This window comes from Macrosteles quadrilineatus, unplaced genomic scaffold (assembly GCF_028750875.1).
Source record: "Macrosteles quadrilineatus isolate MER2022 unplaced genomic scaffold, UCM_ALF_1.0 Scaffold_7__1_contigs__length_78375512, whole genome shotgun sequence".
Lineage (NCBI taxonomy): Eukaryota > Metazoa > Arthropoda > Insecta > Hemiptera > Cicadellidae > Macrosteles > Macrosteles quadrilineatus.
In genome coordinates, this window is record NW_026542600.1 from 33,082,971 (window position 1) to 33,099,882 (window position 16,912).

General features: G+C 35.3%; 1 protein-coding gene across 1 annotated transcript in view; it reads left to right on the forward strand.

The window, feature by feature from the left end:
• LOC128997816 (cullin-1-like) overlaps positions 1 to 16,912 on the forward strand; it is a 58,948-nt gene extending 42,036 nt beyond the window's left edge. Inside the window, exons 12-14 of the mRNA XM_054423553.1 lie at positions 5,400 to 5,621; positions 6,693 to 6,912; positions 13,318 to 16,912. Coding sequence (XP_054279528.1) covers positions 5,400 to 5,621; positions 6,693 to 6,912; positions 13,318 to 13,398 — 523 coding nt within the window. The 3' untranslated portion in view covers positions 13,399 to 16,912. The remainder of the gene's footprint in view (positions 1 to 5,399; positions 5,622 to 6,692; positions 6,913 to 13,317) is intronic.

Below are 16,912 nucleotides of genomic sequence, written 5' to 3' on the forward strand. Positions count from 1 at the left end.
GTCCGCTGCACATGTTAGTTGTTGTATTTTAAAATTATTTGTACCAATTTAAATCTGTTTACATCCTAGTCATTTGCAACTAAAGTAACTGTTTGTACATATGTAACATTGTTCTACATTCTTGCCATAGTTCTGTATTATCTATAATATTAAAACGAAACAGTGTTTTTTTATTTCACGATTCTGAATCAACCACTCGATGGATTTTCATGATTTTTGTGTTGAAAGAAAGATAATTTTGAGAACTAGGGAATGTCGAAGCCATAATTTTAGTTTAGGGTCCCAGTTTTTTAGAAATTATGTTTTAATTTTTAAAAAGTCTAGCAGCCGACGCTAAGATTCTAAACTAGCTTTTGGCATAAAATAATTTGTGTAACATAACAGCTGTAAACATTCAGCTTTTGTATCACAAATTCAGCATTTGGATACAAATGTAAAGACATACTTAGGGTTGACTTATTTATACTATGTGTAATGCTAATCATTGATACGTTCAATTCTTATGTAAGAGGATGGCAGATTAATTATAGTAAAATACTAGGATGTTCGAATGATTTTTTAAAGCAATCTTTGTAATCTTCGATTTAGAGCAATATAATTTGTTTTAACTAACAGCTGGTTAAATATAAACTATGGAACTATGAGGTTATTTTATTTTTGTCATTGATTATAGGAAATAAGTAAGATTAGTAGAGATAATTAGACCACAGTTTAAACCACAGTTTTAACCAAAATTAATTAAACCACAGTACAAATCGAGGCTCTGTACACGAGTCTTAATAACAAAGGATAAATGCAAGTTATTTTACTGCTCCACTTTTCAAGGAAAGATTAGAAAAATAACAATGTTTACATGTTTTAATTCTTCATGGTAGCTTTTTGTTTACAATTAATGTTTGTCTTCTTTAACTTTGTTTGGATTAGGCCCGGAAATATTGATGTCATAAAAAGAAGATCAAGAATAATCAGGAATCACGATTTTAAATTACCACCACAACCTCAGCCGGGTTTTATACAAAGATAAACAGATGGATGACATAGATTGAACACAAAGTCAACATTGACCTAGGATACTGCAATTAGACAAACCATCCTTTTATGTCGTGTTCAGTTGTTGTTACGTTTGGGGGCGCCTATATCAGCGCCCCCAAACGTGAAAATAACTTTTCTTTCAACTATGAATATATTGTAGTTTAAACTAACTAATATGGGAAATTGCGATGTACATTTATTGAATGAGGGTGGGTAATTATCAAGGATAGAACTGATAACGGTATGGATTATAAACATTGACAATTACGTCATTAGCTTCACTAGCGTGTTTACTTTTTATATTCCTGCTACATGTGACCAGTTCTTTTTTTTCAAATGAATGTTATTTGAACCAAACAGCTGTTTCAAAACAAACTGTTATTGTTTTTACTTTTCTTTGTTTACGCTTATTTATTTAGCAATTAATGCAGTGAAATTGATATAAAGGATAGATGTGACTATTAGTTTTGATGTTAGGACACCAAAGTTAAATTATGTGTACTGTGAATTTTATTGGATACTATCGTTTTATTTTAGGTCGTTTCTATTCAGACCTTCTGGGAATTGTGTATAGTAGTTGTATTGTGGTGATAATAATATTGGAAGAGGCAGATATGCTATGGAAGGTGGTATCGTTGACTAGGTCTATACACTTCTCACTGTCACTATTTTGTTTTATCTATGCTATTACTCTCTCTACTGTAGGCTACTTATAATCAGTGTGCGTCTGTGCGAATCGGCTGCAAATCTCACTTCAACGCTTTTCACATCGTAAAAATTGCAGAATTGCTGTTTTATTGTAAGATTATCGGATTTAAAATGCATATCGTATAGGCCTAAGATGGAATAAAAACATATTTGGTCACACAACATTTGTTTACAAGATGATTTTTCACATTAAAACTGCAAGAAACTTTGTCTTTATATGTGTAAACTAGCTGATCTGAATTGTACACGGTTTTAACTGACTAGGCTACTGAATTCCCGTACGTAGGACAGGCTAACACCTCGTACAACTTTAAAATAATTGTTGCCACGAGGTCTGCCCTTTTTGAGAAATTGTGTATGTAACCTTTCATTTGCATTTTAAAGAATAAATATTGAAATTGTCACTAATACTGAATTGGGCTTTGTGAAATTAAAGAAAAAAATGGTGGTAGGTTGCTGGTTAACCTCTGATAGTCGTGTCGAAGGATTGTGTGATACCGATCTTAGACAATTCCCCCTAAAGGCCAGTAATTATTAAATAATCTATTTTTGATATATATAAAAGCCAAAAGGCTGTATCCAGGATTGTGTGTCCAGCCTAACGGGCGCAAACAGCATCTGACGAGACCTTCGCTTCTGATCCAGTACAGTACTGGCCAGTTGACTAATGAGGATTTTGCGGCGTAGAGTGTCTCAAACTATTAAATACTCACACTGTCCTTCCTTTGATGCTGCTGTCAGTTGCATGACCGCAACTTGAAGCAGAACAAATTGTCTTTTAAAATAACTAGATTCAGTTTTTGTCGGCAACAAAAGACATTTTAAAATATTCATTAGTAGATACAACTTGTGACCGTTGTTTTCGGTGGGGTGTTCAGAATCAAAATCGGTGACCTAAATAGTTCAATCTGCGCGGGTTACCAAATTTCCAGGGGTCAATCGAGATTTGTTCTTACCTTAACATTCCCGCAAGAGTTTTGTTTGTAGGAGAAGGCTCAGAATTCTGTCCAGACTCAAAAGTCTAAGGTTTATTCTGTAAGGCTCATCATCACCAACTCCTACCTTCTGGGTGTCAGGGAAGCGACCCTGGTCCTCAAAACGATTAAGCTTAAAGAGTTAAGGGCGAGGGATTGTGCCTCATTAGCTTATAAAGTCGATGAAATGACACTGGGTGTCAGGAGAGCAACCCTGGTTCCCAAAACAATTAAAACTGAGGGATAACGTCGAGGGATTGTGCCTTGATTGCTAACGACGCATAAAGTCGATGAACTGACACTGGTTGTAAGGGGATCGACCCTGGAGCGATTAAACTTTAAGTGTTAACGGCGAGGGAGTGTGCCTCGATAGCTAACTGCAAATAAAGTAGATGAAATGACCCAGGGTGTCAGGGGAGTGACCCTGGTTCCCAAAACAAAGGAAACTACAAATAACCACCTATGCAACAACTAAAATGCAAACAAAAGTATATTCTTCTTTTACTTAACGAATAACGAAATAATATTTAAACCAATGTAGTAGTATATTACACTATCAAATGTCCAAAGTGAACGTAAGAGCGGTAAAGTGTACCTATGGTAATACTACACTACTTAACTACACTCTCCGGGGAGGATGTCACTTGCTTCGCTGGTGGCTAGGACGAGACTGACTGACTAAACAGGCAGGGTCAACGTTCACTTTGCCCTGTCTGGTTTCCTTTTCGTCGCAACATCGATAATTCCAATAAATAAATAAAAATAATCCTCTCTTCTTGTTTAATATTTCTATAATTCTGTATAAGGTCAACAAAAAATAAGGGTTCTCTTTTTGACCGTTAGAAATTTGTATTGTCTATGGTAAGTCAAAGTGCTCAATATACACTTGCTATTTTCCAGTTCATTGCATTATTTGTAGTGATGGTCGGATCCGGATATAGGACTACCGGATACGCCGGATCCGAGCTAGAACCGGCACCCGATCGGATCCAAAAAATTCCGGATCTTGGGCTGGATCCGGTTTTGATGGATCCGACTTTTTCAGATTTTTTTACTATCACAAAGCTGTCTGTATCCATGTACAAGACCGATTTTGTCCCGATTTTTTACTAACACAAAGCTGTCTGTATCCATGTACAAGACTATATGTGACTGTGTACAAGAAGACTATCTGTCTCTGTTTACAAGAAGACTTAAATGTCAATGTCACAGTACTGTATATTGCCGACGACAATAACCTCTATGGTTAGTCAATGTCACAGTACTGTGTATTCAACATCAATAACCTCTATGGTTAGGCAATGTCACAGAACTGTATATTACGACGTCAATAACCTCTATGGTTAGCCAATGTTACAGGACTGTATATTGCCGACGTCAATAACCTCTATGGTTAGTCAATGTCACAGTACTGTATATTACGACGTCAATAACCTCTATGGTCAAGCAATGACACAGTTACTGTATATAATGACGCCAATAACCTCTATGGTTAGGCAATGTCACAGTATATGCCTTATAATTCTATTCTAGAAAAAATTTGTATTCTCGAATCCGAATCTTTTCTTAAGATTCGGTGGATTTGAGATCCGGATTCGACACATCAAGATTTTCTGTGTACATACAGGGTGAAGTCAAGACTCCTCCATCTAATATGTTAGAACACAGTATAGTCTTCTTGTACACAGACACAGGGTATTTTACCTGTAGATCTTCACATACCTGGCTATCAGTACTGTGGACCTGAAGAGATTAACAAGAGGTGATCCAGGCATAAATAAATTGGATGCTGCATGCACAAACCACGATATAGCATACTCAAGATCGAACTATAGTAAAATATACACAGATACCATTTTGGTGGTCGTGCAAACTTAGCACATAGTTTCATTATAAGATTTCGAAAAGTTTTAGTGTCCCAAAAAAATGAGGGATTATGGGCTCAACTGGAGATTACACTATATATAAGATATTAACCTTTAAACATTACCAATTTAATTTTAAACAGTATGATTTAAATTGGCATTCTGTTAATTATGTTTTTTAACCTGCCCTTATGACAGTGTGTATCTGGATCCGGATCCGAATTTTTCAATATCCGGATCCGGTACCGACATTTTCTTGGATCTGTCCATCACTAATTATTTGTCCTTGATGATACTATTTCTCAGTTCAGTGTCAGTATTACATTTTTTATTACAGAAAACAAATGAGTAATTGATAAAAGTTACGTTACAAAAGATATACCTTTCAGTTTAACTCATTATTTTGGTGTTGGTAGCGTAACATTAAATTCAGTGTAGTTATAAGAATTTTCAAAAAACTATCGGAAGAAATAAACAATACTAGGCTGTTTCCTAAGGATATCTGGTAATAATTTTTATTCTACAGGGCCCACTTTCAATTTTATTTAACATCAAGCTTCCACTGCCATTGCTCTGACTTGTGATAATGTTCTCTTGATTCTTCCAACCCAGTGGCAACCATCAGATTTGTAAAGAATCAGGAGTTAAATAAGGGTTTGTAAAAGTAATAATAAATCATTTAAGAGGGAAATATTTTTTTCTTCTTTACAATGTCAACATTTTAGAATAGTAATCAAATGATTCAGGAACTACCACTAATTCCCATACAGGTATCTGGATGAATATAACAGTAACTGACATTTGGTCATAAATGTTTCAGGTACACATTACAAGCTTCCACATTCCAGATGGCAGTTCTTCTTCAGTACAACGTAAGTGAAAGCTGGACCGTTGCACAACTCTTAGACTCTACTCGGATCAAGCATGACTTCTTAATCCAAGTAATCCAGATCTTGGTGAAGGCAAAGCTTTTGGTCTGCGATGACGATGAAAATGACCTGCACTTGGGGTCAACTGTGTCCCTCTTCTTCGGATATAAGAAGTAAGTTAGTGTGAATTGGTTGATTAGTTTTGGAAATGTTTTGAACTCAGTTTAGTGCTTACTCCTTAACCCTTCCCGGACTATAGGATATATCCGCTTATCTATTTTGGCTCCGTTATTTATAAAAAAAATAAATAAAATAATTTTAAACAAATATTTTGGACAAAAGTGCTCCATAGTTCAACTATTAACAACATTCTATAAATTACAGAAAAAGAAAAAAAATATTTTTATTTTTATTAATTTTGCTGTATGTATACATATCTATATTCGGGACGTTAAACGAGGTTTATGAATCTGAAGGGATGGTGTTTTTAGCCTCTAGGGACCTCGAAACGAAAAAGTAAATCGGTCCCGGGTCCAGGTCTTACCATGAGTAGGCCTACTACGGTATTAGCTTATTCCCTATTTGGGAAATTCACTAATATTCCCTATTTGGGAAATTCGCTAATATTCCCTATTTGGGAAATTCGCTAAAATGAGAACATTTTTAGTTAAGTTATTTTGCTAACAGACACACATACATGTAGCCTATATGAATTTGAACAGATGGTGTTTTTGGTCTCTGAGGACCTCAAAAAGAAAAAGCAATTGGTTCCGGTTCCAGGTCTTACCATGAGACCTATGGTAATAGCTTATTTCGCATATGGAAAACCTGCTAACATTTTGCCTTGTCCTATCTCTATACACTATTCCACATTCATTGTACATTACATCTGCTCTTTAGCCAATAATTTCTAGCGGCAGTTTTAGTGACACTAGCCCCAAGCCCTCCTAAAAACATCATGATCCATGATACCCTTTTTAAAGGGTTGTTTTTTTTTCTACTATATTATTTTGACTACACTACCAGTCAGAACTGAATTCATTAAATCAAACTACCAATCTAAAAAAAAAATATCCCCGCCGCAGCAAACCTGCAGACAAAGTGAATTTCAGCTTGTCTGATACCGACTGAGCCACCGACTCACTTATCCATTTATTTATTTTATGGGCCCAGTAATACATATAATAATGTAATGTTTTGGTTTTATATATCTTTTTCTCATATTTGAATGTACACTTTTGCAGTAAGAAACTGCGAGTGAACATAAACATCCCGATGAAGGCTGAGACTAAGCTGGAGCAAGAGACGACTCACAAACACATAGAGGAGGATCGCAAACTGCTGATTCAGGCAGCCATTGTGAGGATCATGAAGATGAGGAAGATGCTGAAGCATCAGCAACTGGTGGCTGAGGTGCTAAATCAGCTCAGCTCCAGGTTCAAGCCACGAGTACACATGATCAAGGTAGGCCTAACACTATGACATACCTAGGACATCACCACATTTGTCCATCAACTCTGAATGTGCCATCGAGCAATGCATAGCCTTGCATTCAAGTATTAGTGGTACTGGTTCCGTCCAGCTGACGGGGATATGGTGGCTATTGATTGATGTGTCGCACTGACATGTGTAGCTCTGTGGTCATTCAACATGTGTGGGTTCCCATACGTGTGCAGACACAGTCCATAATAAGCCCAATAATGTGTTGATTATCCCCTTGGATGATCCATGAGTAGTAGGGAAAAGCCGGTTCTGGACCAGCCCCAACAGACCAGGGATTTCCCACCCATTTACTTCCACTCATCCAATGGTTGGTTCTGGACCAGACCCCAACAGACTAGAGAATTACCTATTTTCAAACTTGGCTGGCTCGTGGTGACAAAGGAGTTAACCCCTTAGACAAAGCGTGCAAGAAACATGACATGTGGTATAGGGATCATAGGCGTGCCGAAAGACCGATGGGAGGCAGATAAGAAATTGCAAGATGCTGCTTGGAATAGGGCCATGTCAACCCCCCCCCTCCAACCAGTAGAGTATATATGTTAGTCCTACTCCAGGATCCAATATAGACTCTTATGGGAGTCAAAATCGGGAGGTAACGAAGACCCACCGGCACTTTCACTAGTAGAGTATATCTGTGTCCTACTCCAGGATCCAATATGGGCTCTTATGGGAGTAAAACTGGGAGGTGTCTTCCAACCCCAAACTTAGATTATGTATGTATTTCCTACTCCAGGATCCAATATGGACCTTATGAGGATAAATTCAACCCCTTCCCTCATCACTCTGGAGCAAAAGTAATATTTTTTTTAATTTTATTATTTTCTCACAGTGATCTAGAAATTGTTAACAGTTGTCTAATGATGTTTCTTGCAATGTCGTAACTGAATCCAGTTTCAAAGACCACGACTACGTATGCTGTTGTTCCGGCATCAACTTGCGCGGTCGCTATAGCTTTTACGAAATCTAACTCAATCTGGATGTCGCTTCTAGAGCGATCTGTGCTCATTGGGTGGAGATGAGTGTCTATCACCAACAGCGGATATGTAGTCATTCTTGAACTCTGAAGGACATACGAACACATTGGTGTCTCCAAAGTTCACCAGACGATATCTTACCGACTGTTCGTACAACAGTCTCCATTTGCCTTCAGTGATGTGTATGTTCTGAATTTCTTGAGGATAACGTTCTTTGTTGATTTTCACAGCAAAATTTTTTATGTTATAACTGTCAAAACGGGAGGGAATTTTCTTCTGGTTATTCCAACGACTAGTTTGCAAACCCACAATAACAAATTTCCTAAAAACTTTTGTGATATCGAAGTTGAACGAGGCCTCAAAATCACCTTACTTCTCAATACACTGCCACTGGTAATAGTTGTATAACAAATTACTATGATCACTTAAACGGGTCAACCCATCGATCAATTGAATCTTGCTGGTGACTGTTTACTCGACTAACGGAACTCAAAGAACAAAAGATTTTGATTTTGACTTTTCCCTCCTCCAGTCGTTGCTTGTCGTTTCCAACTCAGAATTAATTGTACCCTTCTGTTGAGTCTGAGTTTGTTTGTTCAACATGAACTTTTTGTTTGTTACATTTTCCTTAAGAATGAAATGATCCCTCAAAACTAACAATTTTGTCCTTCCCTAGCTTTATCTGCCGGTTTATCCAGTAGTAGCAAGTTCTTTAACACAGCATATAGTTCAGGTCCTATGATAGACATAAATAAAGGGATTAAGCGTGGCCTATCATGTCATTGGCTTTCAAGAATAAATCTAGAAGCTTAGTATGATTTTCAAAAGGGTCTAAGTTAGTGATGGGTCGGTACTTCACATCATATAAAAACCGAAACCGAGAACCAATGGTGAAATGTCGATACGGGTACCTTCAGTACCCATAATGATAATGCCGAAAAAATTACCGATATCGCCACGATCGTGCAAGATGACAATGATGTCTACATGGCCGCAAGAGATGTTAAGGATTTTGCCGCGATGGCGGGAGACGATGATGACGTGTTCATGACTGCGGGAGTCAATGATGATGTTAACACGGCCATGGAAAATAATTTTGCCGAGATTGCGATCACGGATGATGACGATGACGTTAACGCAATCTTGAACGACAATGAAGACGTTTCCGTGACTGTGATAGTTCATGATGTTGTCTACACGGCCGCAGAAGATGTTCATGATTTTGCCGCAATCGCAGACGACGATGAACACTTTTCCGTGACCACGGGAGTTCCTGAGGATGTCTACACGGCCACGGGAAATGTTCATGATTTTGCCGCGATGACGAGACAATGATGACGTCTACAGGACCGTGAGTGATGTTGCCGCGATCGACGATGATGACGTTTCCACTTCTGCTACATTATATTATTTTGATTTGAATGTGTTTGTCTATTTAAGTTTTTTTTTTACGAATAAATTTTATTTTCTTAATCCCTTAAGTTTTGTACCAACCTATACTAATGCAAATTACTGTAAAATTGAAATACTGTATGGATATTTTGTTTTAAAATAAAAAATTATGTAGTCTATGCTAAAAAATTAAAATAAGGTACTGATGGTACCATAACCGAGAACCGATTTTGGCTAGGAACCGGTACCGGTACCGACTTTAAAAAAGTGTTACTGACCCATCACTAGTCTGAGTCCTTGTTTAGTTCCAATAACCTGTTTACCAGCCAGTGTTGATAATAAGCCACACAAAATAGGAATATATACAACTTAAGGTTTCCAATGCGTAGATGACCAAGGTATGCTAGCATTGGTCTAGGACACCAACATACTTTACTTAACCTTTCAATCTCAATATCGCTTCAATATTCGCTATACAGAAGCCTTCAAAACATTTTCTGTTGTCATATACAGGTATTTTCATGGTTTTCTCAATTATTTACAATTCAACCTATAGGTCAGTGTTTCCCAACCTTTTTCCATTCAGGGCACACTAGCTAGAACACGTTTGTAGTCACGGCACACTTGTCTACAAAAATATCGTTGGTTGAAATTACATTTAGTAAGTGCATAAAAAACTCTTTTTTTCAATTACATCTTACCCCGTAAAACCTGTTTTTTACTAGTAAATATATATATGTGTATAATATAAAGATGGGTTTACCAAGGTAAAAAATATAAAACTCACATTTGTTATCTTGTACATTATTTAGTTTTTATTAAATGGAAAGTTTTAAATAATAATAACACATTAAGCTTGATTAAAATGTATGAATTTACCAATACTGAGTAAGAAATGTTTAATAAACCCTGGTTCAGTTCTAGTGGGAAACTTGTGCTTGACGTTTGTTCATTAAAAGTTTCTTTCTTGGACGAATGGTTGACAAGCAGACTCTCATATCGTCTTCCAAAGACTTTAGTTGAGAACGGGTTTTGGTCTTGATTGCGTTCATTGATGAGAATGCTTCACAAATGTACGAAGTAGAAAAGGGCAATATTGCTTTCATGGCCTTCTTTGAAATTAACGGATACTCCTTTAGCAAAGGAATCCAAAAAGATGAAATATCAATATTAACTTTGGTTTTCTTCAGTTTTGATTCTGCTTCCGCATCTTCAACTATTTAGGAGTACTGTAGCTTTAAACCACGATCATTTTTTAAGTCGATCAGCTCACTCTCTTCATCAGTCGTAAACACTGCAGTCTTGTAAGCAGTTTCAATGAAAGGATTTCTCACCCAGTCCATTGAGGAAATATCAAGGGATGAGAAGTACTTTTTTATATTTCCTTCAAACAGACGCAGACTTTTCAAAATTAGCTCGGAAAAAGTTGAGTCAATGTCACAATCTTTTGTCAGTTCAAACATGTCCAAGGTTCCATGTTTTTCAATTTTAGTTATCCACATCGAAAGCTTCTGCTGGAAAGAACTTATTTTGTCAGTGGAAGTGAGAATGTTTTCTTGCTTTCCTCGTATGCCTTTGTTCAAAAAATACAATTTCCCAAATATGTCAGCCAAAAAAGCTACTTTCGCACACCAGTTTTCATTACTAAGAAAATCAGCATACTCAGATTCTTCACAAGTAAAAAATATCAATAACTCATCTCTAAGTTCATAAAATCTTTGAAGGACTCGTCCTCGTGATAACCATCTCACTTCTGTGTGTAGTAATAGCTGGGTGTGCTCAGCATCCATAGCAGAACACAAACTGTCAAAAAACCTGGACTTCAAAGGGCTACTCTTGATGAAGTTAACCATTTTTATAACAATTTGCAAAACTTCATTCAGCTCAGGTACCAAAGACTTGGCAACTAGAGCTTCCCTGTGAAGAAAACAATGTGTAAAAATAATATCAGGATTTTCTTTCCTAACCAAGGCCAGAAACCTGTTATATGGCCAACCATTGCAGGACAACCGTCTGTGCAAACGCTCAAACAATTCTGCCATGACAAACTATTAGCGGAGAAATAATTGTTCACTAGCTGAAAAATATCTAGTCCAGTTGTATTTCCAGGAAGGTCTTTGCAAAATAAAAACTGTTCAATTAACTCACTTTCACAAATAAATCTAACAAATGTTAGAACCTGAGGTTTCCCGGTTATATCTGTGGACTCGTCCAACTGAAGAGCAAAAAAATCTACTGTTTTAAGTTTTTCAATAACTTGAGCTTCAACGTCTTTGGACATGTCTTCAATGTGCCTACTTATTGTATTGTCAGACAATGGGATTTTCCTAATTTCTTTTTCACATTCCTCGCCAAACATAATTTTAACAATTTCACAGCAAGCTGGTAAAATTATTGATTCAGCTGTTGTGTGTGATTTCATTTTTTTAGCAACTAATTCAGCTACAACGTAACTGGCCTCCCGTGCTATTTCCAATACAGAAGAGAGTTTTGTAAATGTTGAAGCCTGTGCGGATTGATTTAACAAAAGTCTTTTAAAATATTCAACCGGTTTTTCAGCAGCAAAAGCATGCTTCGTAACTAAATGTCTTTTCAACATACTTGGTACCATAGCTTCATTTGCCAGCTGGTCACTACAAATTAGACAACGGGGTTTCGGCTCTTCTCCACCAGACGACGTAAACCCGAATGAAAAGTAGCTGTCATGGTACTGACGAAACTTAACCGATCCACCATCGTTACGTTCGTTATGTTTTCGTTTTGTAGGCCTACTTGCCATAACAGTTTTGTTTCCACTAACGTCAGCACTACTAGTCTGTTCACTTGAGTTAGAACAGGTACTAACATCGTTTTTCTTTGTTGAATAACGATCCATGTCACACAAAATCAATACTAACGACGTACAAAACAACACTAGCACTGACAGGTTAACTGACAAAGAGTATTCTGTTCTGTTGCTATGCTATCGCTTCTCTACGCCTAGCGCTTACTAGTGGATGATTATTGAACTATTGGAAGGCAGATATGCCGTGCGCTACCGAATTCTACCGGCAAAGATTCGAACTATTAGTTAATGTTAGAAGTGAAACGTAGTGAATGGTTAGGAGTGGAAGTTGGGGCATGACTTCATAGATTCAACACTGACAAGTAATTGTACGCAAAAGAACATGCTGTCATGAATGCGCAACCGCACTTAAAACACGTCTATTATGAGATAAAAAAAATGTTAACTACTTAAAATTTCGTGGCACACCGGTTGGGAAACACTGCTATAGGTAATATTTTCAGAAAGTAAAAATTTCCAATTCGTACAATTCCGTACAATAAGTACAATTTCGGAATTTTCGGCCATGGAGGGGTAATATTTTATAATTTTCAACCTGTGTAGGAAATAACAAGCTTTCAGGGAAGGACCAACTCTAAGGAAAGTGGTCCAATAGAAACCTTTTTACCCTGCACAAAAATAAAAAAATGAAACTTTCAAATGTGAATTACTTTTGGATAGAATCAACTCAAGTTTGTTTTTGCCTCATTGCCCTTATCACATATCAAGCAAGGAATAGAAAGCTGTAGCTGTTCACTAATCTGTTGCATTATGATGTCTAACGCTAACGATTCACATGGCTTAGTCTCAATGGTGACATCATGGTTGTTTTTTTGTTTTTCCTAGGCCTTCTTGATTGTAAGGACATTGATAATTTGGTTTATTCGTTTGTTGGAATCCTAATAAAATATAAATATTTATAACATGAATTATGTATACTTCTAGATCTATACCATCTAGGATGATGCTAATCTTTAGAATAAAGCAAAACTCAGCAAGCATGCAAATTGATTGCACCTGTTTGCAACACCAAAGCAATACAAATTACCAGGTGTTTTTATTATTTTAATCAATCAAACAACTTATAGATAGTAAGTTGCTTAAATACTGTTCCTTTAGTATTAATAGTTTTTCTTTTCGAAGAATACATTGTTGATTGGTAAATGTTTGTTCTAGAAATGCATCGACATACTGATTGAGAAAGAGTATCTAGAAAGAACTGAAGGCCAGAAGGACACCTATAGTTACCTAGCATGATTAAATAAGAGTATGCGCTACCATGTTTATATCGATAAAAAGTTTAAGTAATATGTTGTATATATTGTCTGTGTTTAGTTGTTAAATAGATTCGTTTCTTGAAGATTGTTATTAGTAGGAAATTTGTTTCTATGTTAAGTTAATACTTCTGTATTTTTTCTTTGTGATATCTACTATATGGGGCCTTAAATTATCCTCTATTTCCTTAACAGTAAACATAGTTCATAAATTCTTAGAAATCGGCAAATATCAGGGCACTTTGTATAATTAATTAATTATATTTTGTATTTGTAACTATTTTTAATAAGTACCTACTATATTGTGCAATTTACTATAATTCATTAATTTTCACACCACATGGAATAGCTTTGCAGTAAATGAGAAAGGTGTGTAAAATTGAAAAAGTGGGGAGCTGGCCGCTAATAGATACTGTACTGCATTGTTATTATTTTAGGTTGTGTAAACGAATTTGTTTTTGTCTGTTATTCTTTGCAATTGTTTTGCAGAGGTAGTACATGATAAGTTCTGACCAATGTATTTTTGTCTGGTTCTTTGAATATGTATTTTCACTTAATTTTGTATGGTTTTAGGAGTATTAAAATATAAGTATAGTTAAATAATTGCAATTAAACCGTTGTAAATTTCATCAATAACATTTCATCGAGTTACTCATTCTGAGTTGGTTTCAAGTCCTTCAGCACCGTTACAGTAGAATTTATGAGCAATGTGAAACACTCACACAAATGTATATACTATATTTTAAAATTGTGAAAATGTATTTTAATAGCTTCTTAATTTCTGTTTTGGAAATTTTGTTATGATTGTCCAAATGAATCTCATTTATCTCAGCCCTTTAGCGAATTTCCCTATCAGGAAGTTATATTATTATTGTAATTAGTTGTAGGTGGCACGGTAAGACCTAGGCCCGGGACCGATTTACTTTTTCATTTTGATGACCCCAGACGCCAAAAACACCATTCGTTCAAATTTTTATATATTTATTTATTTATATATATATATATATACGTCAGTGAACGCGATAACTTGAGTGATTTATGTCCAATTTTGATGAAATTTGGTTTAAAGGTGTAAGGCGGGATAAACTTGAATGAATGATTTTTCTCATGTTTGAACCTCAAAAAAAAATTCACAATTTCTCTCTGGACCTTTTTAAAGAGCTTAAAAAGTTGTAGTTTGCTTGTTTACGGATATATATGGATCAAACCTGGCAAATTTATTCATTTTATACTAAAGCTATTAATATTTTACTAAAAAATACACTTTATTAGTTTCCTTGTAGCAGCAAACCTAGGATTTAATTGAAAATCTATTCAGACAAATGGAAATTCGCTTAGTCGGCAGGTTTCCTGCGGCGGGGGGTATTTTTGATTTCTAAAGATTGCTCAATTTCTGGCTTAATTAAATAATGGGAACTAATTTTAAGTGTTTTATATTGTATGAGTTTACATTAATACTGATAATCAGGATGCTTAATACTCTATTTTAATAAATTCTTTAAGCTGAGTTCAAGGTTTTTTTCTTACATCAACATAAATAAATAGTAAAACATGTAGTGTATAGTCAAACAATCTTTCAGAGATATTTATTTTTTTTATTTATTAGATAGGCTACATAATTATTAATAAATAATAATTATTAAACGTGTTTGCTGCATATGGTATGTTTATAAAATGGAAAAACAAATGAAATATATGAAACAGTAAATTTTTAGATAAATCTTATGGAAAGTGAATAAAAGAAATGTCTTATAACATTTAAAACATATATTAACGCTTATACTGTTTTTCACAAGACGGTAAATATACAAAAAAGATGGTAAGTGGTGATCGATTTCAATTGGACACTCCAATCATCATCAGACCCAATAGGCAAATGTAAGAAGTTATTTAATAAATGTTATGGATTTCCAAAGCAGTGTGGTGCAAATTGTGTTTAAAATGCTTGTTTAACTATACTTAATGTGTAAAACTGTATTTAAATTTGAACTTCCTAAGTCTTTCAGATTTGATGCAACACACTTATCTATTTTTACGTTATTTTTAATTTAATGGGCCGATCTACGATTTTGGAATTGATAGACCAATGCCAATTCTGATTCCATTGATTCTTGTGATTGCTACTCCCGGGATTTTTGGGGCATCATAACCATGGAGCCTTGTGAATAATTGTAAATTAATTTTTTTTTTTTATATATATATATTGTAAAGTTTGTAAGAAATTTCTCAAAAAAGTCCTTGCCTATGAATTTTGTCAAGTTACTTACTTGATACTTGAGGTCTTTGTCTTTGACCCAGCCTGTGGGATTGACTATGTCAGATACCTTTCGGCTATTTCTTCCCGTGAATAGTGGGATATCTTCTGCATCATTCAGGGAGTATACTGGCCATTCTAAAAGTTCCTGTATGATGTGGTTCTTGAAATTTGAAGTTGGGAGGCTTTTCACGTCAGCTGAGAGGCTGTTGAACAGTTTTATGGTTACAATTGGAAAAGATTTTTGTGTTTTACTCAGCCTGCATCTTTGGACTTCCAGATTTTGAGCTTTACGAGTTCGATGTTGGTGTATGGTAGTTCTGTTGTTAAAAAGATTGGTATTCTGATTGATGTAGTTTAGAGAGTTGAAAATATACTGGTTATAAACTGTGAAGATTCTGAATTTTTTTAAAGAGGTTTACAGTGTTCAAGGTCATGAGTCGAAGCCATAACTGTTCGCATAATAATTCAGGGAAGATATATACATCACATATCTAAAACCATGATTGGTTAGACTTCTCCCAAGTATTTTAATGCTAGTGTTAACTGTATTATTTCAAATTACTTAAATACAGTGGCTGTTCAGTACAAAATAAAGTATGTAACTCGTTTTGTCTGGTATATTTTTAAATACCATTTCTATATTTTAGAATCCATGGAGTCAGAATTAAGAATTGATTTTCAGGCCAGTTAAGAAAGAGTGAAATATTAGGATGTCTTTCAGTTCTGATAGTGTGCTGAAAATATATAGTTAAATAATTTTTCAGAAATATTGATACTAACAGAAAAGGACTCAAATTTAATGCTTTGCTTTGAGATTTTAGGCTAACCATGTTTTTTTTTTTTTTGCAAGTATTGGTGTTATTTTTTTACGTTTAAGTTTGACTCGGTTGTCGTGTTGTTAAGAGTGTAACATTCCACATTTTCACTAATCTTATTGATGTGACTATGATATATAATTACTAAATGCAAACCACGTCATAACCATGAAAAAGTAATATTTAGAACCTATCGTAATTTCTAGATGAGAACTGATACCACTGTCTGTCAAGACAATATTTCATAGCCGATGTATAAACACTTGTTCATGTAGTAGTTTAAATCTTCTACCAAGTGAATCTCACTCCTTACCAATGCAGTTCTTATTCTTTAATGTTTTGTATTGTTATGATCTGTAAATTGTAATGCTCACTTTAATTTAAAATGACTGTTGGCTAGCTATTAAATTATCTCTTTTTCAGAA